This window comes from Myotis myotis, unplaced genomic scaffold (genome assembly GCF_014108235.1).
Source record: "Myotis myotis isolate mMyoMyo1 unplaced genomic scaffold, mMyoMyo1.p scaffold_m19_p_2, whole genome shotgun sequence".
In the NCBI taxonomy this organism is placed as follows: domain Eukaryota; kingdom Metazoa; phylum Chordata; class Mammalia; order Chiroptera; family Vespertilionidae; genus Myotis; species Myotis myotis.
In genome coordinates this window covers 118,326,835-118,354,831 of record NW_023416324.1, presented here as the reverse complement: position 1 = coordinate 118,354,831, position 27,997 = coordinate 118,326,835, and the positions used below count along the sequence as shown (strand labels likewise).

The 27,997-nt window shown below is 34.5% G+C and overlaps 1 protein-coding gene across 11 annotated transcripts in view; it reads right to left on the bottom strand.

Annotated features, from left to right (window-relative positions):
* The window catches only part of ROBO2 (roundabout guidance receptor 2), a 1,562,785-nt gene that overhangs the window by 109,144 nt on the left and 1,425,644 nt on the right, over positions 1-27,997 (bottom strand). For all 11 annotated transcript variants that reach the window (XM_036349426.1, XM_036349422.1, XM_036349425.1 and 8 more), the window contains 7 exons: positions 25,548-25,672; positions 20,816-20,987; positions 14,838-15,043; positions 10,114-10,195; positions 9,527-9,689; positions 7,748-7,914; positions 4,352-4,473 (listed from right to left, as the gene is read on the bottom strand). In XM_036349426.1, coding sequence (XP_036205319.1) covers positions 4,352-4,473; positions 7,748-7,914; positions 9,527-9,689; positions 10,114-10,195; positions 14,838-15,043; positions 20,816-20,987; positions 25,548-25,672 — 1,037 coding nt within the window. The remainder of the gene's footprint in view (positions 1-4,351; positions 4,474-7,747; positions 7,915-9,526; positions 9,690-10,113; positions 10,196-14,837; positions 15,044-20,815; positions 20,988-25,547; positions 25,673-27,997) is intronic.

Genomic DNA, 27,997 nt, shown 5'->3' with positions numbered 1-27,997 from the left:
TGCCATTTCTTTGTGAAACAGCCGTTTTCTTATCATTTATGCCTACCCTCATTATAAAAATAGTCATTTTTAGAATGTAGCATTTGCTAACTATTGCTGTTTCAAGATTAGCCTTTGGGGCATGTGTTTTTTGTTTGTTTGTTTGTTTGTTTTTAGTACAAATGTCATGTATGTTTGGTAAATGAATCCTGCCACCTATTATAGATACCTTCTCATTTGGCTCCAAATCTAAACACATGGGCTGGGGAATATAGTTGCCCCCTTAAGCCCAACACATATGTAACTCAAACAATGTAATAATTTTAAAAAGACATGCACATTTAGGAAGTTGAAAATAGGACACTGAAATGAAATAGTTGGTCGTAATTCTTTTGATAACCAACCTCACCCCAAGTTGGGCTTTATTTCGCTACATTTACCTCTCAACTACATGCATATCTCATGGGGAGCAATACACTGTGATATATTAAACATTTTCTTTTTTAAAATAAAAACATGTATGAAACAATTGAGTTGATCATGTAACAGACAGTTACTGAAAGGGAATTTCATAAATGATGCTTTGCTCTGAAAAAAAACCAGAAATTAAAAACATAGCCAGACTCTCAGAAGTCAAGCTCATGAGGGAGTGAGATATGAAAACCAGAAATGACAATCTTGTTGGGATATAAAGATGACTATGATAAGGTCCCTTTCCTGAACGAACTCCCAGACTACTGGCCTGTAGTTTTGATCTGATTTGATGTATTCTTTTTAACTCAATGACTTTTAAAGTGATTGACTTCATGAACACAATGACCTTGATTCTTATCCAAATAATTTCCACATTTAGAAGAAGCTTTAAAAAGCCCCTTCAATACTCCCAATAGAGCAGATAAGACTTTTTCAATTGATAGTGAGTAAAAATCTGCTATTAAAAATACAACTATATCCTTGGCCTGTCAGTTTTGTATCTAGTCAAAGCTACAGAAAGTGGATGAGGCATGGCAGATATCACACTACTGTGCCAGTGGGAAAAGGGTGAGGTCATTATGTTCCCTTCATAGGAGCAGAAGACTAGAAACCACTCTATGCAGAAAATAGAACGTCTATGTGAGATTATATAAAAATAAAATTAGAAACAATGCAATCCTAGTCATAATTACTCTCAAAATGTTATAAACTTAGTTTTATTTTTGTTAAAGTATTACTCAATTTTGTACTTAGGGGCCAAAACTACGACTGATCAATCAGATGGTGTGGTTTAAGAAGCAACAAAATGCCCCATTCAGGATTATATGTTGAAATCCACCATTAAATATTCCACTATGTATTTGTCGACAGTTTTTCTTTACAGTGAAGACACTGCAAACAGATTTGAAGTAAGGAAATTCTAATGCTATTCTTATCTATAAATATACATGGGATTTAGAACATTATTCAATCTGTCTGTATTGGTTTCCTTTCATAAAATTATAAAATTAGTGTAAAAAAGCCTTAATGTCTCTAAGTTTCAGCCATTCTAATAAGTAAGACCTTCATATTTTCTCAAAGAAAAGTACATGAGAGGTAATATCTTTTCTGTTTTTTGAGGATGGAATTATTCACTTCATCTTTGATTGAAACCTGTCTATAGGGAGCATATATACTGTTATGGCACTTATTCCTGTGTATTGTCATTAAGAATTTGCATGTAGAAGGCAGCTGATCGGTGATTCTCTCTCATCATTGATGTTTTTATCTCTCTCTCCCTCTCCCTTCCTCTCTGAAATCAATAAAAATATTAAAAAAAGAATTTGTATTATTTGTGTCTCTTTTTATAGCCCCTGCACACTCACACACACACATTGGGTACAGAATTTGTTCTCAAAAAACGTTGTTGGATTGGAGTTGTTCAATGAATGTATTATTGAGAGGACACTGGAAGACTTCTATTCATTGTATTCTATATTTAAAATATAATAAATTAAGATTGATGAAAATAATCATTTTTCCCCTGAATTTTCTTTGTTGATGAAATTAACGGGAATGGGTGAGACAGTTATTTCCCCAAAGAAACTTGGAGGAAAGGTAGTTCAGTTTTTTTGGTCTTATTTATTTATTTATTTATTTTACTTACAGTCATTCTCCTACAATAATAATAAAAAAACAATAGAGACATAATTATAAATACTTTCTAATTAAGATTATAATTAAAGTGAAAACTCTTCTAGGAATGTCTAACTAAAATATCCTTTACTTATATAACATACAAAGTCTATCACAAACACAGAAGACTGAAAGAATGCATGCCCTTCTATTATCCTGATATATGCCTTTATGGATTTTTAGAAATTGTAACAGAGAGATCTTTGACAGAAAGGAGAAGTTGGCACTAACTGTATTAGGCTCAGGGAAGATTACCTCTCTCTTCACAAAACAGACACACATGTAGACTCAAGCACATGCACAAGTGTTAGCATTTTCTAATGTGATTAATGGCTATTTTTATAGTATTTGTTGTTTCCACTGAAGTGGCTACTATGTGGGTCAAAACATTTTGTATTTTGAAATGACAGGGGCAGGTTAACATTTATTACTGCACTAGAGGCCTGATGCACGACATTTATGCACTAGGGGGGGGGGTCCCTCAGCCTGACCTGTGTCCTCTTGCAGTCCGGGACCCCTTGGGGAGTGTCCACCTGCCAGTCCCCAAGACGTCCTTAGCACTGCCAAGGAGGTAGGAGAGGTTCCCACCACCACCACTGCGCTCGCCAGCCGGGGCTGAGCTCACCAGCCATAAGCCTAGCTTCTGGCTGAGCAGTGCTCCCCCCTTCCCCCCCCCCCCCCGTGGGAGCGCACTGACCACCAGGGTTTAGTGTCTGCTCCCTTGTGATCAGTGAGCATCATAGCAACCAGTTGTTCCGTGGTTTGGTCAATTAGCATATTAGTCTTTTATTACATAGGATGAAATTGAACACTTTAGCAGATATTAAAATATTAATTTATTTCTTAAAACCCATTAATTTTTAAACTTAAATGTCAACTTATTAAAATTATATATGTACATGTTTGATGCTGCTGGATGATGTTCAGCTAAAAGAATATAAAGATGTTTGATTTAAATTTACAAGAAGTCTTCATCAAAATTTAAATATTTTGTGTTTCAATAATACCATTAAGAAAGTAAGAAACAAACTATAGATCAGGAGAAATGCTTACAAATTATATATCTGATAAACAATTTGTATTCTATAGATAAAGAATTATTACATGACTGTAATAAGAAGACAAACAACCCAATTTAAAAATGGGCAAATCATTAAACAGAGATTTCTTTAAGGAAGATATATAATTGCTCAGTAAACACATGAAAAGATTCAAAACATTAGTAGTCATGAAACAAATGCAAATGAAAGCCACAATGATATACCATTCATCATTCACTAGAATAGCTATAATAAAAAGACAGAAGATAAGAAGTGTTGGTGAGAATATGAGAGAAATTAGCAAGGATGTGGAAAAAACTGAAATCCTAAAATATTGCTAGTGGGAACATAAAATGGTATAACCACTTTATAAAACATGTCGGCAGTTCATCCAATGTTAAACATAGCATTATCGTATTACTCAATAACTTCTAGGTAAATATCAAGAGAAATAAAAATTTATGTTTACTCGTACACAAATGTTCATGACACCATTATTAATGATAGCCTAAAGTAGAAACAACTCAAATGTGTATCAGCTGATGAATGGACAAACAGATGCACATGCTGGTATCTGTATGCTATTAAGGAATGCTATTAAGAAATAAAAGGAACAAAATACTGATACATGCTATAACATGAATGGACCTCAAAAAAATTATGCTGAGTGAAAGAAGCCAGGCTCAAAAGATCACATATTGCATTTCATTCCTATGAAAGCAATAGGCAAATCTATAGAGACAAAGAGTAGATTAGTGGTTGCAAAAAGCTCAAGTGAAGGGAATGGAGAAGGGACTGCTAATGGGCACAAGATTTAATTTTGGGGTGATGAAATGTTCTAAAATCAGATTTTGGTGATGGTTGTATGACTCTGTAAGTATACTAAAAACCAGTAAGTTGTACATTTTAAATTTGGTATATAAATTCTATCTCAATAAATCTGTTAAAGTTCAGAAGACCGAACATATTTCATTTATACTGCAATCAATCTTTCCTTCCTATATTTATTCTTTCATCTATTGAATGCTTTTCTTTTTTGTGTGATTGGTTACACATTGATTTTTTAAATGGTAAGAGTTTTATTACCATTTTTTGGGTTGTTGACATATTTTTTCTTCTTTGGTTTGTTTTCTTAAAGGAAAAAAAAAAAGAGACTATTATTAACATGGCCTTTCAGAACTTACTGTCCATGTGACTTGAACAGTCGTGGGTGTCAATACAACCGGAGTATGAAGACGAACAATGACATCTCCTAGTTCCTTCTGTACTTGTCTGTGATCCACTCCTTGTGCTGGAGGGCTGATATCTACAGGTAGACAATCATTCCCAAATTTTAAAAATTCATAGTAAGATTCCAATGTATATTATATAAGCTAATAATATGCCATTAGAAATAATTACAGGGGAAAATTTTTTAAAAATCTTTGTGACAAAAACATTAAAGAGTATTTATATACTATCACCATGCTAAAATATAATTTAAAGGATTATATTTATCTTCACTAAAATAATATTAATAAAAGAGTGTATGCAATCCCTCACCCTATTCAAATACATTGTTGTGGAAAGTCTCATTATTTTCTTATTAAAGAATAAAGAATGTGCTGTAAGACTTCTCTGGAAACATCAGTTTTATATAGATGTTAAAACATTTTCTTGAGTAGTTAATGGGTAATATCTGAAAACTGCTGTTTGGGAATTTATTTAATATTTTGTTCCAATTAGTAAATTGTGTGTTTTACTACTTGACCTACTTCAGACTAGGGAAGAAAAGTAATCAGAGGGACTGGAAACTTGAAGTATATTATTAAAGGTAAACAAAGTAAAAGACAAAGGTAACATTAATTTTAGTAGTATATATAATTTAGCCCAATATATTAAAATAATATTTAAATATATAATCCATATATGAATTATTAATAAAACATTTACTTTTTTCTTCATAAAAAATAAAGGTAAACAAAGTGAGGGGAAAAGGGGAAGAAGCCCCCAGTATTCACAACAATTCTTTTGACCAAAACAATTAAAATACTGATAAATGTTCTAAAGTGATAAAGTTTGAGCAGTGCTCCAATATCCAACAAAAGGTTTTTGAAACTATTGCAGAGGATAGGGCCCAGGGGAAGAAAGAAGAAAAAACAGATTTCCGATGTTTAGAATGATATATCTTTAGCCATACATTGTTCTGGCCCCTTACTTACCATTCACTTAAATACTCTTCTATTGTCCCATATATATAATGGTTTATAGTGTATGTCCATTAAAATATATAAATGATAGACATTCAAGTCCATCAAATTGATATCAAACACTGAATTTTACACATACTCAAATCAGCTTCTTTAACTGATACACTATAATATTGATTTTTTTTTCTCCAGCTACCTTATTTAAGAAAGAAAATACAATTTTAATTGATTTATTTTCTTAATCTTCTTTTCTTTTATTTTCTCAGGCCACAATGCCACATTCTTGAAAAAATATTTTTAAGTACATATCTCAGTCATAACTTAAATGGGATGCACTAACTTAAATTGGGGCAGCAATAATTGGAACCTGAACTTTGGTGACATTTTTCCAGTTCCATTTTTTTCATCCTTAACATAAACAGCATTGCAGGTTTTATTTAAAAAAATATTAATATTAAGTCAATAATGTGAACCTTTATGGATATACCTATGGTCTACCCTTGTGCTGTTGATGGTGCAAGTGTTCGCTGCCTTACTAAAATAATTCTAAATTCTATGGCATTTATTTATTTACTTCTATGGTATTTAATATCTTTTAAAAATAAAAGTGCATACAGCAAAGCATTCTTTGAAAAGAAGAGCTTTTCAAATAGTAATGCTGCTGAAAGTGGCATCAAAAATGATCCTGATCTGCAGGCCCAAAACATGTGTTTTCCTATTAAACACCTATTAAGAGAATATAAGCATTTTTTCTTCATATAATCTCTCAGCTAGAACAAGTCAGAGCACAAACAAGTTTTCATTAATGTTTTGTTTTGTTTTACTTTTCACCAAGAAATTATTTCATGAGTTGAGAATTAGTGACTGGCACAGATATTGAATGATGCAGGTTTGCGGGTTTAATCACACCACAAGCTTCCACATTCTGTTATCTCTCCACCTTCCCTCACCACTTCACACAGAAACTGCCTGTTTTCACCTACACAAGTGAAGTGATCTAGGTATTATTATTTTCTGAATTTAAACCATACACATTTTCCTCTTTAAGTTCAATAATTTAATTTAGTTTACTCACTAAATTTAGACGCACTAAGAGCAATTGGATCCAGGCAAGGTAAAATATAACCAGTTTCAGGTCTTCAAATTCCTTGTGCTTTTTCTCTCTCTTGAGACAGGTTCTTTACCTACAGTTCCTTTATCATTATGGAAAATTAGTCACACTACTGCTTCCAGAACAATAGCAAGTGGCATTCCCCCTCCCTTGACTGTCATCATGTCAGCAACATTACAAAAATCACGTGGTAACTTTATTTTACTTGATTCCTTTAAGGTGCCCTTCTCTGTTATAATAGCATGCTAGTAACTATTGCTGAACTACATTATAATTATAATAATATTTTATGGCTGTATGGTGTTATTCATAGTATAAAAATACTACTTTGAATTATATCTTGTTCAAAGCCTTTAACAAATAAGAAATGATTAACCCTTTCTCAAGAACTCTGTAGGGAATAGATTTTAACAAATAATAAAGCAACCCTTTCTATTTTATTAATTCTCTTTGTCTACTAGTCGGAAGAGAAATTAGAATGCCACATTTTATATTAATCCTTAGACTCCAGTGTCTTTTCATTTTGAAGAGACAGGCTACTAAAAATGAAATGAGATACCTTCCATTTCATCCTGTTATAATGTTCTGGGTAGGTTTTTTGTTTTGTTTTTAATTAGTCAAAAGAATTACATACCTCTGGAAGAAAACTTGATTTACTCCTTTCTGAAACAAATTGCTCCTTTAAATCTCTGGTTTAATAAAATACACTGTAGCAATGGTTGTCAAAATTGTCAAAAACAGTAACATCTGCCAGGCACCTGAACACAGACTACTGGGCCCCACTCCCAGAGCATCTGAGATGGGGACTGAGCACCTGCATTTCTAACGTGGTCTCAGGTGATGAGATGTTGCTTCCATGGAAGCCACACCTTGAGACCCACTGCACTATAGAAGCAGAATTTCTAAACAGTAAGGAGTAATGATGTCTTTATCTGGGCATCTTATCCATTCCAGATCACTGTATAATTAATTTCAAAAAAGGAGAAATATTTTTCCTCCCTTTGAAATATAGTAAAGCCTTAAATTAGTTTATTCACTCTTACTATGTGAATATATTCAATTATTTGGTTTATTTGGTACTAAATTGACCCTGACACCTCAGGAAAGAGGATACACTCACCAAGGTGCACAGCATGCTCCCTGCAGACTGGGTCAGTTCTAATGAATCATTATAACAAGTAATACAGACACATGTATCTTCCTGGTGCAATCCCTTTGTTCTTACAGGTGTGCTAATGCCTCCTTCTAGAGCCAGTCATATTTACAGCTCTTGAAATTACCTTGTGTGCGCACAGGATCTGACATAGGGCTTGGGTCACTGAGACCTTGGGGGTTGATCGCTCTGACCATGAATAAGTAGATTGTATTGGGCCGCAGTCCTCTCACTGTATAGAGGGTGGTCTTTACATGGTTTGCCACTGTCTGCCAGCTATTGCTCACTGATTGGCTGAAACAAGAACAGACATTTCATCTAAGGTGCAGTCATAAAGGCACTGGAAATGGAATTGGGTATCAATGACAAAGGTTAATGGCTGAAAATTAAACACACACACATATACACACAAAAAACACTTGGAGTATTCAGCCCAATAAATGAAACATTTGGATGATTTCAGTTTATACAACAACAAAGCCAAGCCCACCTAACGAAAGTGCCATGCACAACAAAATTAAACTCAGCCCAGGAGATGTAACAGCCCTTTGCTAATGCACAGCAGCCCACTAAATGAATACCTGTAAAAGGAACAGAGGCCAAGATCACAACATCAAGTTTATACAATAAATATGGTCCTCGTAAATGTATATATATATATATATATATATATATATATATATATATATATACCTTGAAAAGAATTAACCTGTAGAAAGAATAAATGGACTACAGAGTAAATTATGCCAATACATTCCTGTTACAAGGTGTGTTTTCTTTTGATCATTTCCACATGAAATATTATAATAAAGCCTTCTAAAACTATATATCTGTAAAAGAAGGAAGGAAGCATGGGATGAGTATTTTCCTCTGGTCACATTTTTAATAAAATCATACATGACAGGTCCTCTTGGAATGAGGACCTATCTCTGAACCCCTTACAGCCAATTACAGACAGCATGCCCATTTAGAGCACTTTGTCTGAGACCAAGTATTCCTTTTGTTTAAAATGAAGAGAAAATGCAATTTTCAGCACCTTCCATTAATTTTTCAGAAGTAAGTTCTTTGCATCAAAGCATGGAAATTAAAGAAAAATGTATTTTGAAATTTGAAAACTAGGTGCTTATCATTCCATTAAATGGACTATAAGAAACTAAAATGAAAGAATTTTAAAGCATTTGTCTTAATGCTTGTAAAGGACAGTGGCCATCTCTATCTTTATAATGGCAAATAAAAACACATTGAAACTGAATACAAAACTACATTTTCTTATTTGTATTTTATCAAATTCCCATAAGACATTTTTTATAATGACATTTGCTAACTTATAGTTTATATCCTTAAACTGATGACAATCATTTCAAGTAACAACTAAACATATCTTTTATTTTCAGCAACCAGAGGTAGATACAATAAATTTTAGTTGTAGTTTTTAATTTTCTCTTAAGCTTAACCAATAGATGTATTCAAATATTTAGCATAAAACAATGGAATTATTTTAAGTTCTGCTGTAAGTATTAGGAAGCAAAATTCCAGGGTTCTGTGCCTCAATAAACATTGCATAACTTAAAAGGTCCTTGTGCCTAATTAAATTATTTTCTGCTTACTTCTAATGCCGAAATTCTCATCTTAAATCCTTATAATGGACAGGGTAAACAAAGGAGCTAAGTGATTACGTCATAATTAGATTCCTATAAACTTAGGCAAGGATAATACATATTTAATCTTATAATTAAGGTTAAAATGAAAAAGAAACACACTTAAGTCTATTCTTGAATAAAGTCAGATTTAAAATAAATTCTTAAAATGTACTGATTGATCACGTCTTTAAAATAAAAAAGCAGGAGATTTGAGAACATATGAACTTAAGCAAAACCCAATGGAGAAAATAGGAACTATCCCATACCTGAACGCCTCAATGATATATGAACTTGCCGGGAGGGTCCCAGGGGTACCTGGTTGCCAGGACAAGGTGACACTGTTCTTAGTAACATCAGTGACCTGTGGTTTGGATGGTGGTCCTGGCAGGTCATTTAAATCATAATTTTTACTGATTGTTGCTCCAGATTCTGTAGAGGACAAACAGAAAAAGCTTCATTCCTGAATGCATATGCTGATGACTATGATTAAAAAAAGAAAAATCGTATATTAAGTAAGTGACCTAGTCAGTGAACAAAAGTATATAAGTGAACATTCTCTTTTCCTACATGTTACTAAATGTTTGCTTTCCCACATGATCGTTAGGATTGCTTTCTTTTTAGATTGAGAAAATAAAATAAGGTTGTCAAGAAAAAAATGTATCAAATTGCATATATGCGATGCTATGTGTAAGAGGTGCAGGAATTAAAAAGTGGGATGATAATTTTTACATTTAAAAAATTTAAAATACTGATCTCTTCTTAACTTGGTATTTGATAATGAGGTAATCACTAAAATGCATGCAAGATTTCTTGAGAAGATAAATTCTGGGAAAATAATTCACAAAGAATTCACCTGTGACATCCAGCACAGCACTCCAGGAAGTCTCCCCACTTGAACTTGTAGCCACACAAGTATAAGTTCCAGAATCAGAAATCTAGTGAGCAAGGTGGGGAGAGAATTAAAGTGTTTAAAATAATTTGTTGAAAATATTAAAAAATTTAAAATACTAAATATTTCCCTTTAAAGAGATCAGTATCCAGCTATATTTAAATTGTAGCAGTATAACAGTGAATGGAATATAATTATATCATTAAAAAATAAACAAATCATGCCAATGGAAAATTGCAATTTTAGAGCTGAAAGAGACCACAGAAATAATCTAATACATGATTCATTTTATAAGTATACATAAAAGTAACCATTTTATTAATCACTTAAAATATTTCTGTTATTTATTGAAGAATAACAAAAGACTTTTAGGAATAATTAATATAATCAAAGGTCTATTTTACAAATTTAAAATGAAGAATACTCTATGATCATGCATTGACAAAAGCCCCAAGATAAAATAAGATGTGTGGTTGAACCCTGTGGGCTTACACTGCAAACATTAATTGGTATCAGTTTAGGGCTGAAGGAAGAGTGAGACTGGAAAGAGAAACTGATGACCACACAGAATAAGGCAAGTTAAATATAGAATCAAAATTCTGCAGTGAACATGAGTCTGATTGTTGATGAAATATGGGAGTTCATAGAATATACTACCTGCTGGGTTCAAAATGTGAGGGTATGGGTGACTGAACTTTTCACAATTGATTCTCAAGTAAATCTTTAGTTCATGGATGTTACTGTGATTCCATTTTAATTTATTTTACATGTCACTATGTATTTTAACCTAAGGTTCAAATTGCTCTGGAACATCATTCTTTGCAATATTATCTCCATACAACTATCTTCCATTATGGAAGTGATGATGGGGGAGAGCCTTTGTGGGAAAAGCTCTTCTTTCGGATGTGGCTGAGCACATTAGTCATTAGAAATCTTTTCATTTAAGAAGCATCACTCACAAACTAAATATAATGAGCTGAGTTGGATTTTAATGGGATGTTCATTTGAATATGGTCTCTGAAAGAGTGAAGAATTTGCATTTTATTATAGCTGTTGAACTTGAATGTAGCACTTGTTATTACGTGCAAATGCTAAAAGAAGGGTATGTAGGTAAAGCTTCTTAACAGATCTCCTTGTCATTGTGGGGAGATAGAAGTCTGACATTAGCTGTGGTAGATATGTTTTAATGAGTGTTCAAATTTTCTACTTCTCATAAAATACAGATTCAGCTACCAATTAGCTGAACTATAGGAACACAATGTTCATCATTCTATTTCCTCCCTTGCATTAAGTATCAAAAAAGAAATAGCGAGACACAAAGGAATATAACCTACAGAAAGTCTTTTGATATGAGTGAAGTACTGCAAAACCCATTTTTATCTCCCTTTAAAGACAGTCATATTACAGAAAGAGAATCATTTTTTTGAGTTTAGCAAAAGTGCTATCAAAAGCCTAAATCTCATTGCTAAAAGTCACTCCTATGTCATCATCATCATCACATTCATTTTTAGTCCTTCAACTTTAAATAATGTCTTTTCTGATCACAGGTATTTCAAGGCTTCCCCACTCTTTTCCTTTTATCCTTAAGCAAGTGCTTTAAAAAGAGATTCATGTGCTGTCAGCCTCAATCGCCTACTGTACTCCTTGTGCAGTTGGCTGCAGACAAGACCCCAGGAGCCTGCATCTCAGACAGACTACTCAGGAGTCTGTCAGAGGGCTCAGAGTTTGACATCATCAAGCACCCACCTTTAATTGCTTTTTTCAAACATTACTTGGGATCCTGACCATTCAAGCACAACCTCTAATTCAGCAGTACACTGAAACTGCATTAACCTCCATGGCCCAAGTCTGCCTTTAGCCCACAGAGAGAGAGGTTAAAATGTTTACTCAAGGGGAGTTGGCATTAATTTCTTCATAACTCCCATTTTGTTCATAGAAGGTTAACAATTAATTTACAATCAATAAAAAGACAGGCTAAAATCTATATTAATTTATTTTTCTTTTAACTGAATTAAAAAGCATTTTTTCCTACTTTGAGCAATAATTAATGCTTGTGCCTCAAAGTAAAAATGCATTTAATATATTGAATATTCGTGTGTCTGTGTGTGCACACACAATATAAAAATAGAGAAAATTTTCCTTTTTGTATATGTATCTGTATGATATACTGATAAATACAAACTAAGTGTATGATTGCAAATAATTTGGCATTGTAAGTGAACATTATGAGCATTGTAAAAGGGAAAATTCAACATTTTTGGGGGGTGTTTTTGCTTTGTTTTTTCTTCATCTTGGTTCCTAATTTCTCCCAAAGACCAGATTCTACTAACTCTTCTTCCATTGAATCATTTTCAGTTGATTTTTTATTTGTGCACTATTACGTCAACCATCTTACACTAAGATGGTGCTGGCTCTCATTCCCAAACTTTTGATTACTATAATATACATTCAAGTGTTGGCATAGTGCTTGCTGCATAAAGGGAGGCTCTCTATATTGGGTTGAATGAATTGAATATATTTTTGAAGGGCAGGTCACTCCCATGATATATCCTCTTGGTAGTTACACCTTGTATAATCCCTCAGCTTGCCTGTGAAAGGCCTGTTGATTTACTTCTTGCCAACAGAATTAGGCAAGGGTGTCAGGATGTCATATTTCTGATCATGGTGCTAGAACAGCAATGCCTCTCTTGCTAGGAGACTCTCTTTTTTGTTGACTTTGAAGAAGCAAGCAATCACATTGGGAATATCCATATAGCAAGGAACTAAAGGCAGTCAACAGTAAGAAAGATGCTAAAGTCATCAGTCACAAGTAATTGAGTGCTGCTGCTATCATGTTGCTTGGAATCAAATCTATCTCAAGTCAATCTTCAGATGAGATGACCCGCCTGATTATAGACTTTTGGACCCTAAAGCAGAAAACCTAGCTAAGTCATGCCCAGGCTTCTAACCCACAGATATTGTGAGGTAGTAAATGTGTATTGCTTTAAGCCTCTATGTTTTTGCTGATTTGTTACACAGTAGTATATAGCTAATGTAATACTCAGAAGTAAACATTTATTTTTATTGAGTTGGTCCTGAAGCAGGTGTAACTTATTTATGTTGGCAGGAACAGTCATCCTCTGTTAAAAGACCAACAGGCTTATTCTTGTCCACAGGCTTACATTTAAACTCTATAGCAACTTAACCTAAAATGTAAGATATTCTATGAACTAGTTAAACCTGCCTCCTATTATTCAGTCTCATCTCTTTATGTTTTCCACACAGCTGTTTGGTCAAGCCAATTTATTCCCATTTCCTTATAAATGTCCTTTGTTCATGAGTTTAAATCAGATGTATTTGTCATTTTAAAATTATTTAAATATTCTATTCCTATCATTAACTTTATGTAATTAAGATTTTTAATTTCATGGATTATGTACATACTGAGGGGTCCCTCAGTCTGGCCTGTTTCCTCTCACAGCATGGTACCCCTTGGGAAAATGGGGATGGGGGCCTAAGCTGGCAGTTAGATACCCCTCTTGCAGTCCAGGATCCCTCGCTCCTTACCACCTGCCTGATTGCTCCTTACGGCTGGGCTCACTGCTCCTTAGTGCTGCTGCAGAGGCAGGAGAGGCTCCCGCAACCACTGCTGCACTCACCAGCCTTGAGCCCAGCTTCTGGCTGAGCAGCGCTACCCCTGTGGGAGCTCACTGACCACCAGGGGGAAGCTCCTTTGTTGAGCATCTCTCCCTGGTGGTCAGTGTGCATCATAGCGACTGGTTGTTCTGCCATAACGGTCACTTAGGCTTTTATTATATAGATGCCTGGTGCACGAAATTCGTGCACGGGAAGGGGTCCCTCAGCCCAGCCTGCACCCTCTCCAATGTGGGACTTCTTGGGGGATGTCCCACTGCCTCTAGCAATCCTGGACCTCTGGCTTCTGACCGCTTGCCTGCCTGCCTTGCTGATTGACCCTAACCCCTCTGCCTGCCTGTCTGCTTGCCCTAACCACCTCTGCCTGCCTGATCGCCCCTAACCACCACTGCCTGTCTGATCTCCTCTAACTACTACCCTGCTGGCCTGATACCCCCTAATCACCTCTGCACTCAGGACCTAGTCTTCCCTCCCTCTGGCTGGCTGCAGGCACCCAGGGCCTGGGCCGGCTTTGCCCGAGCCGGCCGTAGCTGCAGGGGACTTTGGGCAGGCGGCTTTGCCCGTGCTGCAGCTGCAGGCACCCGGGACCACGGGGCAGGCAGCTCGTCCCTCTCTTGGGCCACAGCCACAGGCACTGGGGCAGGCAGCTTGTTCCTCTCCCGAGCCACAGCCTGGCTGCTTCCCATTCCTCTCTCACAAGCTCATTTTTTCCTGGTTGGTCACCATTCCTCTCTCCCTAGTGTTGAGTGTCTGAGCCATTAAGGCATGATTGCGTGAGGGTGTGATGACTATTTGCATATTAGCTCTTTATTATATAGGATGGGTTTGGATGAAGGAGTAAAAACTTTCTAAGTCTGTTTAAAAATTATGAGTAACATAGGGACAATGATATTCCCTCTAATTGGAATTCATCATTTGTACAATAAGAACTAACATGGACCATAATAAAATGTAGAGCAATGTGCAGGGATATGAGGTTTTAAGTTCACACACAGTTTTCTCTAGGTCAATACATAAGTTGAGATAAAGATACATACAAGTTGACCATTACTTACCCGTAAGTTTTTAATCTGCAATGTTCCTTTGTCTTGTATAGTTGCTCTTGGATCTCTACCCAGAAACGTGAATCCCTCCTTTAACCAGCTAATTACAGGAAGAGGATCACCAGTTGCTTTGCATTTCAGTAATGCTGTGCCATCTACTGCTAGTGTTTGGTTGGCTGGGCCTTGTAGAATTATGGGTGGAGGTCTATCTGTTAAAACTAAAGGACAAAGATATTTTCAGAACATTTTAACTGCTATAAAGTTCAGTAGTCTTGATATAGAAAGTAACCTTAAAGCCCCCAAATCAATATTACTTATAACTTATTCTGTATCCATCAAATATTTATCATCTGTACACACTATACTGAGGCCATATTATTATTTACAACTTTGAATTACCTATGATTAAGATGCTAATGGCATAAAATTCTAACATTTTAGAAAGGCTTACTGTTATTGAAAGGCTCAATCATATTAAAATGAAAATATGGACGGCTTATTACAGCCATCATAAAATGTCTGTTTTATCTCTCATATGCATATTTAAGAAAGACAGTGGAGGATACATGAGTAGAATCAATTTTCACTTTTATTTTATTATAAATATATGCATAATACATAATTTCACCCTTGCTATCACTAGTTACATGCTTTATGTATATAGGCTATAATATTTCTGTTGATGTCAAAGTATTTGATTATAAATAAATTATATCCAACATTGTTATTGAGTCTTTAAATTATAGTAACATAATTTGGATGATATAACTTAATTGATCCTTACAATTAAGCAAAGATAAGCAATCTAATTAGACTTTATTTATGGTATGACAAACATTGGGTTTTCAATAGTCTTTATATATCTACCAATTCCTGTATTTGTTGGATAAATTTTCCATAATTTCAACTTTTATTTCGGTGTGTTTTTAATTAAATTTTATCTTCAGTGTCTTTAGAAGTATTTTGTAATGATTTAGGAAATATAGCAGAATATATAGTATTATTTAAATGGGTAATGAAAATATGGAGTCAAATGTAGGCAAGCTTACATGTCCAGGTCAAAGGAAACATTCTTAGAATTAAGAGAAAGTTCTATAAACTTAAACAAAGATTTTGGTTAATTATCCAAGATATGTGTTTTTTTTATTTCATGCACATATATTATTTTCTTAATAATAGTTTCTTTTTTCTAGATTACTTCATTGTAAGAATACAATATATAATACAGCATAGAAAATATATGTTAATCAACTATTTATCAGTAAGGCTGTCAGTCAACAATAGGTTATTAGTTAAAATTTTGGGGAGTCAAAAGCTATACATGGATCTTCAACTGCAAAGAAGGTCAGTACCCCTAACCTACACATTGTTCAAGAGTCAACTGTGTGTGTGTTGTGTGTATTTTTAAATGTTTTTAAAATATATATAATAAATTAAATGTTTTAAAATTGAAAAAATAGATATCAATTTTTAAATTGTACCTGAATTTAGAACAAACAAGCAAGCAAACACACAAAAAAGATCATAGATACAGAGGATGATAGTTGCCAGAGGCAGAGAAGCGCTTGGGTATGGGGCAGATGGGTGAGGGGGACATATTTTGTAAATTTATAAAAAAGACATACCACTGTTGATGTTCACTGTGATCACCAGGCTGAGGGGTGTTTGTTAGGTTTCTCCACCATAAAGTTAAATTTACCCCTTTTCATAGCTGTGCCCTCAGGGAGGAATGCCTCTGAGTAGTCCACACGTAAAGAGTGGGGAGTTATGCTCCACTTCCTTGAGGGCAGACTATTTACAAAAATATTTGGAAATATCGTACACAGAAGATTTGTCTCTTCTCCACTTATTAATTTATTTAACCATATTTTTAGCAATATATACTCATGCATATTTATTTTATATTTTGACTTATACTCCAATACCACTTTATATGTTTTGCTGCTCAAATTTCTACATTGGCCTTTGGGTGCTCATTCATTTGGCTCCTGTGCTCCTTTGACATCTACCTCCAACCCCCAACAATGTGTGGGTTTTTGTTTTTGTTTTGCTGAGTACTTCCTTTCTTTCTGATACTAGAAGATGTTCCAGGCTGATCTTATATAATTTTAGCCATTTCTTCAAAATACACACATACACTGTTGACCCTTGAACTATGAGAACTATTATTTAGTTTATATATAAAATTATAGTGGATTCTATTTCCACTAAGCAATTGTGAAGAGAGTTTTTCTCAAGATCATGTCATATTACAATGTTCATAATAAAATAGTCTTATTGCTTATCAATCTTCTAATCATTTTGTCTATCAGTTTCTATAAATGCCAGTATATGATTATTTCTCAATCTATATGCATCATCTTTTTTTCTATTCTTTACAGTCCTGAGAAAAAAGCAATACAGTAAGCAGCCTTTTTAGAGCCTATCATGAGAAAACCAATCAATTTAAATTAAAGATGCAAGTTATTATATTGGTCCCTTGTCTGGAAAGATGTAGTAGATTTTCAACCAACCTAAACCTACTACATCAAAATATACATTAAAATCTGTGTGCAGGCATGTATGTATGTGTGTATGTATGTAGAAAATCTTATAAAAACTCAAGAAAAATAATAAAATACTGCTCATGTATTCTTTACAAAACAAATTAAACCTATTATTTTACTGCTTTCCTTAATCAAATTATTTACTTTAAAAGTAAATAAAATAATCATCAGAGAATGTGAGCTTACAATATCATATCAATTATGCCACCTCTGGCGATAATTGGGCAATTAGATATTCAAAAAGGAGGTTCCATAGAATTTATTTACTTCATGGACCAAAACAGGAAAGGCAATTCACAAAACATAATTTTTAATTCAGCAAGAAAAATAGTTCTGTAGTAGCAGAGTAGATACTACAGTGGGGCCTTGACTTACGAGTTTAATTCGTTCCGAGACCGAGCTCGTTAAGGAGCTCCTTAGCTCAAATTACTCTGTCAACTCAATGCAAAAAATCGGCCTAGAAACAGCTGGTATCTCAAAAAATTCGTTAGTCAGGACACTCATAAGTCAAGGCCCCACTGTATTTAGTGAGTTTTAAATAACTGTTTCAAATTAAATATCTACATAGAATTCAGGGAACTTCTTATAACCTAGTTTTATTTTCATTTTCTTGAAATCATTAGATATAGCCAAAATGCATCTAATTTATTTATTTATTTATTTTTTACTTCCCAAATATTTCACTCATCCTATTTTAAATGAATTTGATCAATAAAGTAATTAAAACTCTCCTGGCCAGAAGGAATTTTCAGTTCAATTGTGTTATGGGTGAAAAATGATCACAGGTTTCCATCACATTAAGGACAATGGTTAAATGAACGCTTAGGGTTTGCAGTGATCTGTGAACAACTCCATGGTTTTCTCTGACTATGCATTATAAATCTCCAATAAATCAGTCATATAAGATTGTGATGAACATTTTTGTCAATATAAGATATAAGTACATGTCTTCCCATCAGTCCTTTTAGATTCTATTGACTCTATTCATAGAATTCTCATTACAATATTTTAATTTTCTCAAAGACAAGATGTAGAAGAAGAAATGAAGAACAGTAGGAATGAATTAATGAGGTATTTTAATGGGATATTTTAAAACTCAAGTATATTGAAACATCTTATCTCAATCTATAATCAGTAAAATTATCATTTAAAAGTTCCTTTCATCACCTTTAGCAATCTCATCTTATTTGAACACTTGAGCTAAAAATATTTCTGAGAAAGAAGTTTAAGTGTAAAAACATAACAGAAGCATTGCTATAGATGTTTTGCTTGTTTCTCAGAACATGGCATATGCTTTCTTCTTCATTGGAATTTCAATTGGCTCTAAATGGCCCTGAATCATGCACACAAAAAATGTTGAAAATAAAAATAATGGATCACATATTTTTAAATTACTAACCAAATTAAAACATTCAAAACACTAAAGCTGAAGTCATCAACCAATGTGGCAAGTTAAAATTTGGAGACAGTTGTTACAATAATAATACGTGTGTGCAAGCCTTGAAGTTAGGTTTCTTTACTCTAAAAATCAATAACTCTATAACCTTCATTCAATGTTTTTGAAAAAGGATCTTGATTTTGAAATTGCTTACTTAAGTAAAAATCAATGTAGTAATTAATGTTCAAGCCAGTTGTAGGAAAATGTACAGAGCCATTTTGTTCACCAGATTTAAAACTGTTTATCACTGCCTTAATTTTGACCTTAGAAACGCAGTTAGAATAACTACTGCGTTTTGTGTGATCATGTCATCAACTAACATAAATTCTCAAAACAAAAATTTTCTGTTCCGTTATATTAATCATAATTCTGAATATCCACCTGTTTCATGAACCACAGTCATACCATAAACCAACTTTTCTAATTCCTCAATTTTATTTTCTACAAATATGTTTTTCCATAAAAATTTCTTCATTTAATAATATTTTAGAGTCTGTCTTTTGTAAATTAATATAACCTAAGATCTTCAAAGGATTGCAATAGAGATCTTAAGTGTTGTTTCAAATGTTTTGTAAAGTGTAGACTAAAACTTGGCTTTGGCCAGAATATCAGATTTTCCAAGTATATGCACCTGGACATTTTTGTTCATAGGAGAAAACTTAAAATGTTAACAAAGATTAACAGTTATATTTAGTTTAAGGAAATATGGACGCATGAAGAGTAAAAGGTCATGTCCAGCTACAGGAAGAGCTCAGCACCGGTCCTTCCTGAACCTGGCTTCTTTCCGTTTGGCACCAGCGAATCTCTGCAGCAGCAGCAGCAGCAGCAAGTGCAACCGTTCACGACCCAGGACCCCACAGCCAACGTTTGTCTGTTCTATTTACATTATTTTCATTCCTGCCAGTGTGCTGAATCAGGCAATAGCACAAACATTAAAAAGCATTGCCTTCCTATTAATTTTAAATGACCTTTTAATCTACATGTCAATGTGAATTGTATGAAAGCACGTTCCACCAGAAGAGAATCAGAGAGGTCACACAGAGAAGCTCTGTGTCTCAGAATCATAGTGTCAAGAAAAACAAACAAACAAACAAAAAACTACCCACAAATTCACAAATATAGGAGAGCAGAAAAAACTTTAAGGCATCAAAAAAATAGAGCTTAAATTCATGCGCATAGGTTAAAAAAAGTAACGAAAACTCCCTCATTGTCATTTGTGACAAGCTCTTGGGGAAAAACCAGTTAAAGCTCTTGTCTCTTTTCCAACTTTTGCTATGAGTATAGGTGCTTTGTTTAAGATTCCTAGTACATCTGTTCAAATAAAGAAATAATAATTTTAGCATCCAAAATGTTTTGAGGTGTTTAATTAATTTAACACAGTAAATGATAATTAAAAAGTCATAGGATGTCACTAGCTAACTAAAAACCCATCTCCATTTCCACTGAATATTAAAGATGCTATATTTCTCCTCTAGTAAAATAATATTATTGTCTATTAGAAGCAAGCATGTCTTCACAAGACTAATTAAAATATACAGAGAACATGTCTATACATTTTGACTGTGGTATCATTTTTTTAAAATAATGCATCACTATGTTTTTAACAATAAATAGATTATCTTGGAAGTTCTCTGGGAAAATAAATGGTATTAAATCAAGGAGAATTATAAACTATTAAAAATGTTATTTTATCTAGATCCAAACTAAAATGATAAGAATTTATTAAAATAATTTAACTAACAAATCAGAACATTTCACATGTTAATGTGAATCTTGCACTAAAAAGTATGCCCTGGTCAGGTTACAATATCATCCCAATATACCAAGGTTGCAGGTTCATTCCCCAGTCGGGGCACATATAGAAATAAACCAATAAATGCATAAATAAGTGGAACAACAAATTGATCGCTCCCTCTCCCTGTCCCTACTCTCTCTTTCTAAAAATCAAAGAATAACCATTTTTTAAAAACCATTATTTCCATAAGACAAATCTAATAATACTGCACCATCAGTAACTTCCAGTTGAGCTTTTGCTAAAATGCTTCCTGCCACAGTTAGGGCCTGGCAAATATAGTAACCCGCATCTGAACGTTGAATGTTGGTAATCGTGAGGTCTCCAGTTGGTGACACAGAACATCTACTATTGGGCTGCTGTGGTTGGTTTGGGAAAAGCAGGTTCTGTGGAAGCAAACACAATCTCATCAATATTCGTTTCCCACTTGGAAGGAAAATTACACTAACAATAGCTATTGCAGTTATGGAAATATGGTTGGAAAAGAAAATACATAGGTTTAATTAAAAAAACACACACATAGTATCGAAATAATTTAATGGCACATTGTGAGTTTCACTGAGAAACTTTTTGCAAATGATGGAAAAATAATATGCTCTAAAAAGCCAGCATGCTCTAGTTGAAGGCACAATCATCTTTAAAAAATAAGTATCTTAGCAATTTCATCTTTTCCGAACTTTCTGATAATTACTTCATATATTTGAAACATGGTTTGCTGATCTGTAAAATGGGCATAATAATGCTTATCTGACTCAACTCATAAGAAAGTGAAGATATGGCCAAAACCGGTTTGGCTCAGTGGATAGAGCATCGGCCTGCGGACTGAAAGGTCCCAGGTTCGATTCCGGTCAAGGGCATGTACCTGGGTTGAGGGCACATCCCCAGTAGGAGATGTGCAGGAGGCAGCTAATCGATGTTTCTCTCTCATCGATGTTTCTAACTCTCTCTCTCTCTCCCTTCCTCTCTGTAAAAAATCAATAAAATATATTAAAAAAAAAGAAAGTGAAGATATGTAATGAAACATCAACTATGCATACATTTTATATGCTGCACATTACTAAATAATGCAAAATATAGTTTCTGCTGATCATTTTTAATATTTGATATTATCAAAATTTCTCCTAACGATGTTACAAAAAATGTGTTACTGAGACTGACACAGAGTCCAATCTACTTGTGCTGTAAGTTTTCTACGTATCATAAGAGCCTCAAAGTGAACTATGAACAAATGCTGCAGGCAAATCAAAGAAAATAAAGAGAAGATAAAGACTGTTTCTGAAGTATGTGTGCAATCTTAAAAAAATTTCATAATAATACTTTTTTAAAAGTTAGTTTACTATTTATCTCATATTAAATATAAGCAGACTAATCACAATCTTTAAAATGTTTTCATATGAGAGCAGGAATATTAACTGCCATGACCTATGTTGCTTTACTGTTACTCAATTAAGAAAAACATTTGGGTGTAATAAATTATATTGAGATATATTTCCAAGATGGATTATAAATAAGAACATATCAATTTTATGTTGTATTTATTTACAAAACAGACATTATAACCCTATGCGATCTGTTTCTCAATACAGTAATTAATTTTCCAGGTTTGTAATTAAACAGTCTCAATACTTTAAAATAAGAAGATAACAAAATTCAATTAAAGGCATAAGACCCATTTCACCTTAAAATGTTTTTTACCCTTGAAGTAATACCAATGGAAGAGGATGAAATAGGGTATTAACACTTTTCAATTACACTAAATGGCTTTAATCCTGAGAATGATGTCCTGCTTTAATTAGAAGCTCTTCTCTTTATTGCAACATGATGGATGTCCACTTTATTAGATTCAAGTGTGACACCATAAGCCCACTTTACATAAACATTACCATGATGTTAAACCCTTTCTAAAAGAAGTGATGTTTGCTAGCATGTCAGGAGCATAATTTCAAAATGCCATTGCCCTGTTATAAAATTTGTATTACTATACAAGGATAGACATTTTTATCATATGAAACATCATTTGTGAACAAGCTAATTCTCCCATGGAATCCAGATATATTACTGAAATAAACCATCTGAAAGAGAAGGGTCTAAATTTTAAAGCCACTTGAAAATGATACAATAACTCAAAGTGTGCACTTTCCTACAATTAGCCATTAGAATACTGATTTACATAGCACTAATACATTAGATGGGTTTAATTCTCTCTGGGATCTCTTCCTCTACAGTGTAATATTAGTCCACCTTCTAAATGATTCGTTGACATGGAAAATGACATATGATTGAGGTTAACCCATCATTTTTTATTCCCTGCTTGTATGACTTAGGCAAAAGATAATGGATTACAAGCAAAACCCAGAATTTTACAGAGCTCTTCTTGCTTTGAAGTGCCCGGGTATCCTATTAGTGTTAATTGGCATTATCAGCACATATTGAGGAATACGGACCATTAAGTCCAGGCTCTTAACTCTCTCTTCTGAGGGATTGTCATAGATCACTGCAAAAATTGGATACTGGAGATAGTAAAACCAATTTATTTTTCCTGATACCCCAATTCATGATTTAAAATTTTACAATCTGCGCCAGCACTTCTCTTCTCTCTCTCTCTCTCTCTCTCTCTCTCTCTCTCTCTCTCTCTCTCTCTCTCTGATGTGAGGAAGACAGGTAGAGAAGGAAAAAAAAAAAAAAACAGACCTAAGATTATAAGCAAATCAGATCATCTAACTGGAAAATTTAACGTCTATGGAATTACATAATGATTTGTCAAATAACAGAAGAAGAAATGCTCTGAAGTTATTTAATCATTAGTTTTTCAGCACCATTAAAACACCATGTAGCATATTAAAATATCATGTTTATTTGGCCATGGGAACAAAGCACATTTTATGCAATATTTTTATAACCGGGAGCTATTTCAGGGCATGGGATTCACACATGATATAGCTGTATCCATATAATAACAAAACATGCTACAATAGTGTTTGACTCAATACATGGACTTACAGTGTAGATTTGCCACAATCAAATTGTTTTACATCATGTTACCTGCATCGTTTATAAATAAATAATATTTATTTCTCTCCCGGCCTCAGCCTTCCCAGGCCTGTGTGGGTCTGGGAGCAGAGGGGACCGGAGCAGTGCTGAGCCGCTCCTTGGTCTTGGACAACAGTGTCCAGGCGGAGGAAGACCTCAGGCCCTGCAGCCTTCACCTGAGCAGAAGCATGAACTTGCCCCGTAGCCAGGACTCAGTGGGGGGCGGGTGCATTCTGCATTTTCCCATTTCTAACCAGATGTTAGAAATAATATCTTGTTGACCTTCATAATATGTAAGGCACTTTTCTATATAAACTAACTAAATTATGACATCTCCATAACTTATGTGAAGTAATATGTATTATCCTCATATTTTAGGTTAAGAAAATTTCAGTAAAGATGAATAGTGCTGCAAAGATTGTACATTCACAAAAGGGAAAATGGCTTTAGAATTCTTTCCTTTTCCCGTGTGTGTGTGTGTGTGTGTGTGTGTGTGTGTGTGTGTGTGTGTTATAGCTAAGGTCATGTTATTTAACACTGAGTTTAGAGTGTGTGATGCTTTTATCCAAAATCAATTTTTAAGTGAAGAATTGAGGAACTCTATGTGTAGATATCAATTTTATAGTTACAAAGTGATTTTAAAAAAGATAGGAAACAAGGCCTGGAACAGTTCCAATGTTAGATAGGCAGTGGTCAGCACTTTATATTATCTTCCCCTCACTACTTTTACACCCCACAGATCATAGGGGAGTGACTGCATTCGGTGCATTCAGGAAGGGAGGAGAGACAATTTGTCCATCCAGGTCAAGTTTTATAAAACGGCTGGCTCAGGGTGTACCGGGAACATACAGGAGCCCAAAGAATTAAAAAGACCACTGAGGGAACTTCCTGATGCCTCGCTACCCACATGGTCATGCCTGAGTTCTGAGCAACAGGTTCTCTTAATAAAGGCTGTGGCGCCCCATACGTATCTAAAATCAAAGTTTTTAGATTTCCTGATAATCGTGGTTTCCATTGTTCCTCAGAAAATTCTTCCAGGATTTGGCCAAATAGCAGAAGGTGCTGAGGAGGAGCACTACAGGCTTCTTCCTGAGAACTACATGTCTCCGTGGCGATGGTCTTGGAACATCTAGAAAAAATATCTCTAGGTCCTTCAGGAATGTACAGATAAGTTCTTAGACAAAGAACCCAATTTCTGATCTGGTTGAAGCCGGAAATTCCAAACATAACCTCAGCTCCTCGAGGCTGAGTGTTCATCACAGTTTGGACCAAGTCTTAAATGAGAAAAATTGTGCATCCAATTGAATTTTAGCAGAGAATCTGAGAAACCTGCTGCTCAGAGAGGATAAACCAGTGCACAGCAAAGACCAAAGTGTTAGTTGCTTCCAGTTTGTAATGTATTATTGCCTGTCCACCCCTACTGTGAAGGAATCTAGAAAGATTGATGGAACAAAATATTTTTTCCCACACTTAAATAGAAGCATGTTTAACCTAATAATAAAGAAAAAGTTATTTACACTATTTACCTAGGAAAGGTAACTGAAATTTGTTTCCTGGCAATTTAATAACGGAAATGTATATTGACAGGATGTTCTAAGTGCTGTATGTTGTCTCACCATTTCAGGGTAGTTCAGTGCAAGAAAACGAAATAACTTTTCTGTTCAGAAAGTTTAAATAGTGACAGGTTTTGGTTAGAATTAAAGATCGTTCGTTACATGGAATTGTATTTATTCTATATAAGATACAGAATTTTAGAAAACCAACACTGGAACATCTAATTCCCACTTATATTAAAATGAATCGGTTCCATTCTTAGAAACAAAGTAAATTCAACATTGATAACAAGAAAGACAAAGCAAATTTGAGGCTCACCAAAGACAGGGGGGTTCACAGAAGCAGGCGATGCTCACACTCACCTGGCTGCCTTCTTTCTGCCAAAACACAGCTGGCTGTGGATTTCCTTTAGTCTCACAGGGAAATGTCACTGTTCGACCTTGTGCAACAATCTGATCTCTTGGCCTAACCACAAACTGTGGAGGAGCTATAATTTAAATGGAAAGAAAGTGTGTAAATATAAACTGTTGAGAAAGAAAAATGTAACCAAAGGGACAATCTGGTACTAGGTGGATGGCTCAGTGCCAGACAGAGGCTACAGTTTTTGACTTATTTTTAAGCATTTCTCATAAACAATGGGGAGAGGAAGAGAGCACTCTATCACATGTGAGGAAAGAAGTAAACGTACTAGTAAGCACATTTGAAATATTGTGCATTATAAATTCATAGGCCATAAGGTTGTATGGAAAAATAGATTTTTATGATAGTCTTACTTTTTTCAGAATTTGTTTTAAGGAAAAATATGATTTCCCAATTTGTTTTTGTGTTTTGAATAGAGATAGAAACGAATCACTCCATTACTCAGATATCTCTTTTCTGTGAAGTCAGTCTATTGACAAACATTCCTTTTTTTGTAATATTTTCAAGACATGGTACTAGGCACAGGGATACCAGAGGGATTAACTATGAGATTTATTCTCCAAGTGTTTATATTACAGAACTGAAGTGTCGAAGACATTGAAAATTTGATGAGATGAAGGTTACATACAAAGATAAAAATGTTACAAATAAATGTATACAAGTGGTTGATTCTACTTAATTCATTTCTAGTAAGCATCAGTCAGATAATTACTATGTTCCCCTTCTCGGCACTAAAGATGCACAGAGAAAAAGCACTGGTAACGCAGCCATCAAGGAACTCATAGTTTAATGAAAAATATAAAACAAAATATAAAACGTAATGTCAACAACAACTGTAACCCTGAAACAACAATTATCTAAGCCCATGGTAAAGTCTAGGGCAGAGGTGCTCTCAGAGGACAGCAGAGGAGCACTTACATTACAGAACACAATACACGTGACAGGGCTTCAGGAGGGAGGGAGCCGTTTTTGTTCTGGTGGCTGTGAAAAGCTTTATGTGGGAAGTAAGCCTGGCGGGGGTTTTGAGGAAAGGGTTGCTTTTAGGTAAGTGTAGAAATGAACACGTTCCAAGCTAAGAACTTCCTGAGCAAAGTGCAATCAAAAATACACGTAGTATACAGCAGGAGCGCGTGGCCCAGATATGCAAACCTCATGGGCTACAAAAGTCAGATCTGGACCCAGTCTAAGAATGTCCTGAGAAGCCAAACTAGCTTTTGACTCTTTCTAAACCGAGGAGTAACAAATGTAAAGCAAAACTTTTGGGAGCTTTAACCCTCTAATAAATATAGGATGGCTTTTGAGGGAAATACATCTGTCAATAAAGTAGGAAGACTAGTAAAATGGTGTAGGTGAAGATAAGAAGACCTAGACACAAGTAACTTCAATAGAAAAGAAAATAAGGGGGTGGGGGTAAAAATACCAAGAAAATTCAGGTTTAAATTGGGGGCTAATTGTAAAGTAGACAGTAAAACTGGAATTTTCCATGAGGACATCTTCTTCACAACAAAACCACTCCTATTGCAGAAAAAACAGCATGCTCATCCCATGTTTTTTTCTAATCATCTGTTTCCACTTTAACTCTTTGCTTATGCTTGAAAACTGAAGACCAAGAAAACACTTTAAAATCAATTCTAGTTTTTAGAACCTGGTGTACATGGCAACAATTCTGAAATCTGAACTCTAAAAAAGTCTAACAATAATTGACATTCATTCAGTAAAGGCCTTTACTCAGAATTCTTTCAGTCCTTCAGGAGCACATATGTGCAGGTCCAAGAACAGAGTAAATGTAGGGCAGCCTCAAACACACAGCCGATTACTCATTCGGAGAAAAACGCTAAGCATTTTTTCAGAAAAGTCACTGAGAGCTGTGGTAACTTATTTTTTGGTGTTTATTTATAACCACCAAAAAATATACTGCCTCCTAATTCACCACATTCAACATATCCCAGGGACAAAGGGAATACATCTACTAAGTGAAATTTTCTATAATATGGATAACAGAAGACTGTTTAATAGGATGAAGAACTCAGATTTAGGGTCTATTTGAACATGTGGTTTATGTTGTCTTGTATTTTCAGAAAATTGCTTGCTTCTTACAATCTTCTTGTTATTTCCACATAATTCCACTGAATCAGCAGATACATTTTCTTGTTGTTATTCTATCCTTTCTAACAAGAATGTTAGCTTAAATCAGTGTTACAAAACTACGTTAGGAATAACTCTTAAACACTACAGGACCTGTTTTTTCAGTAAAGGTGTGAAGCCACCAGATATTTATACCAAAAAAGACTTAAGATGGGTCTCTATCATCTACAATATCCAACAAAATTAGATCTATAAAGAAAAAGTTAAGCCTGTCAGGGGGGCTCGGGCGTTGGGAGTGTTGTCCCGT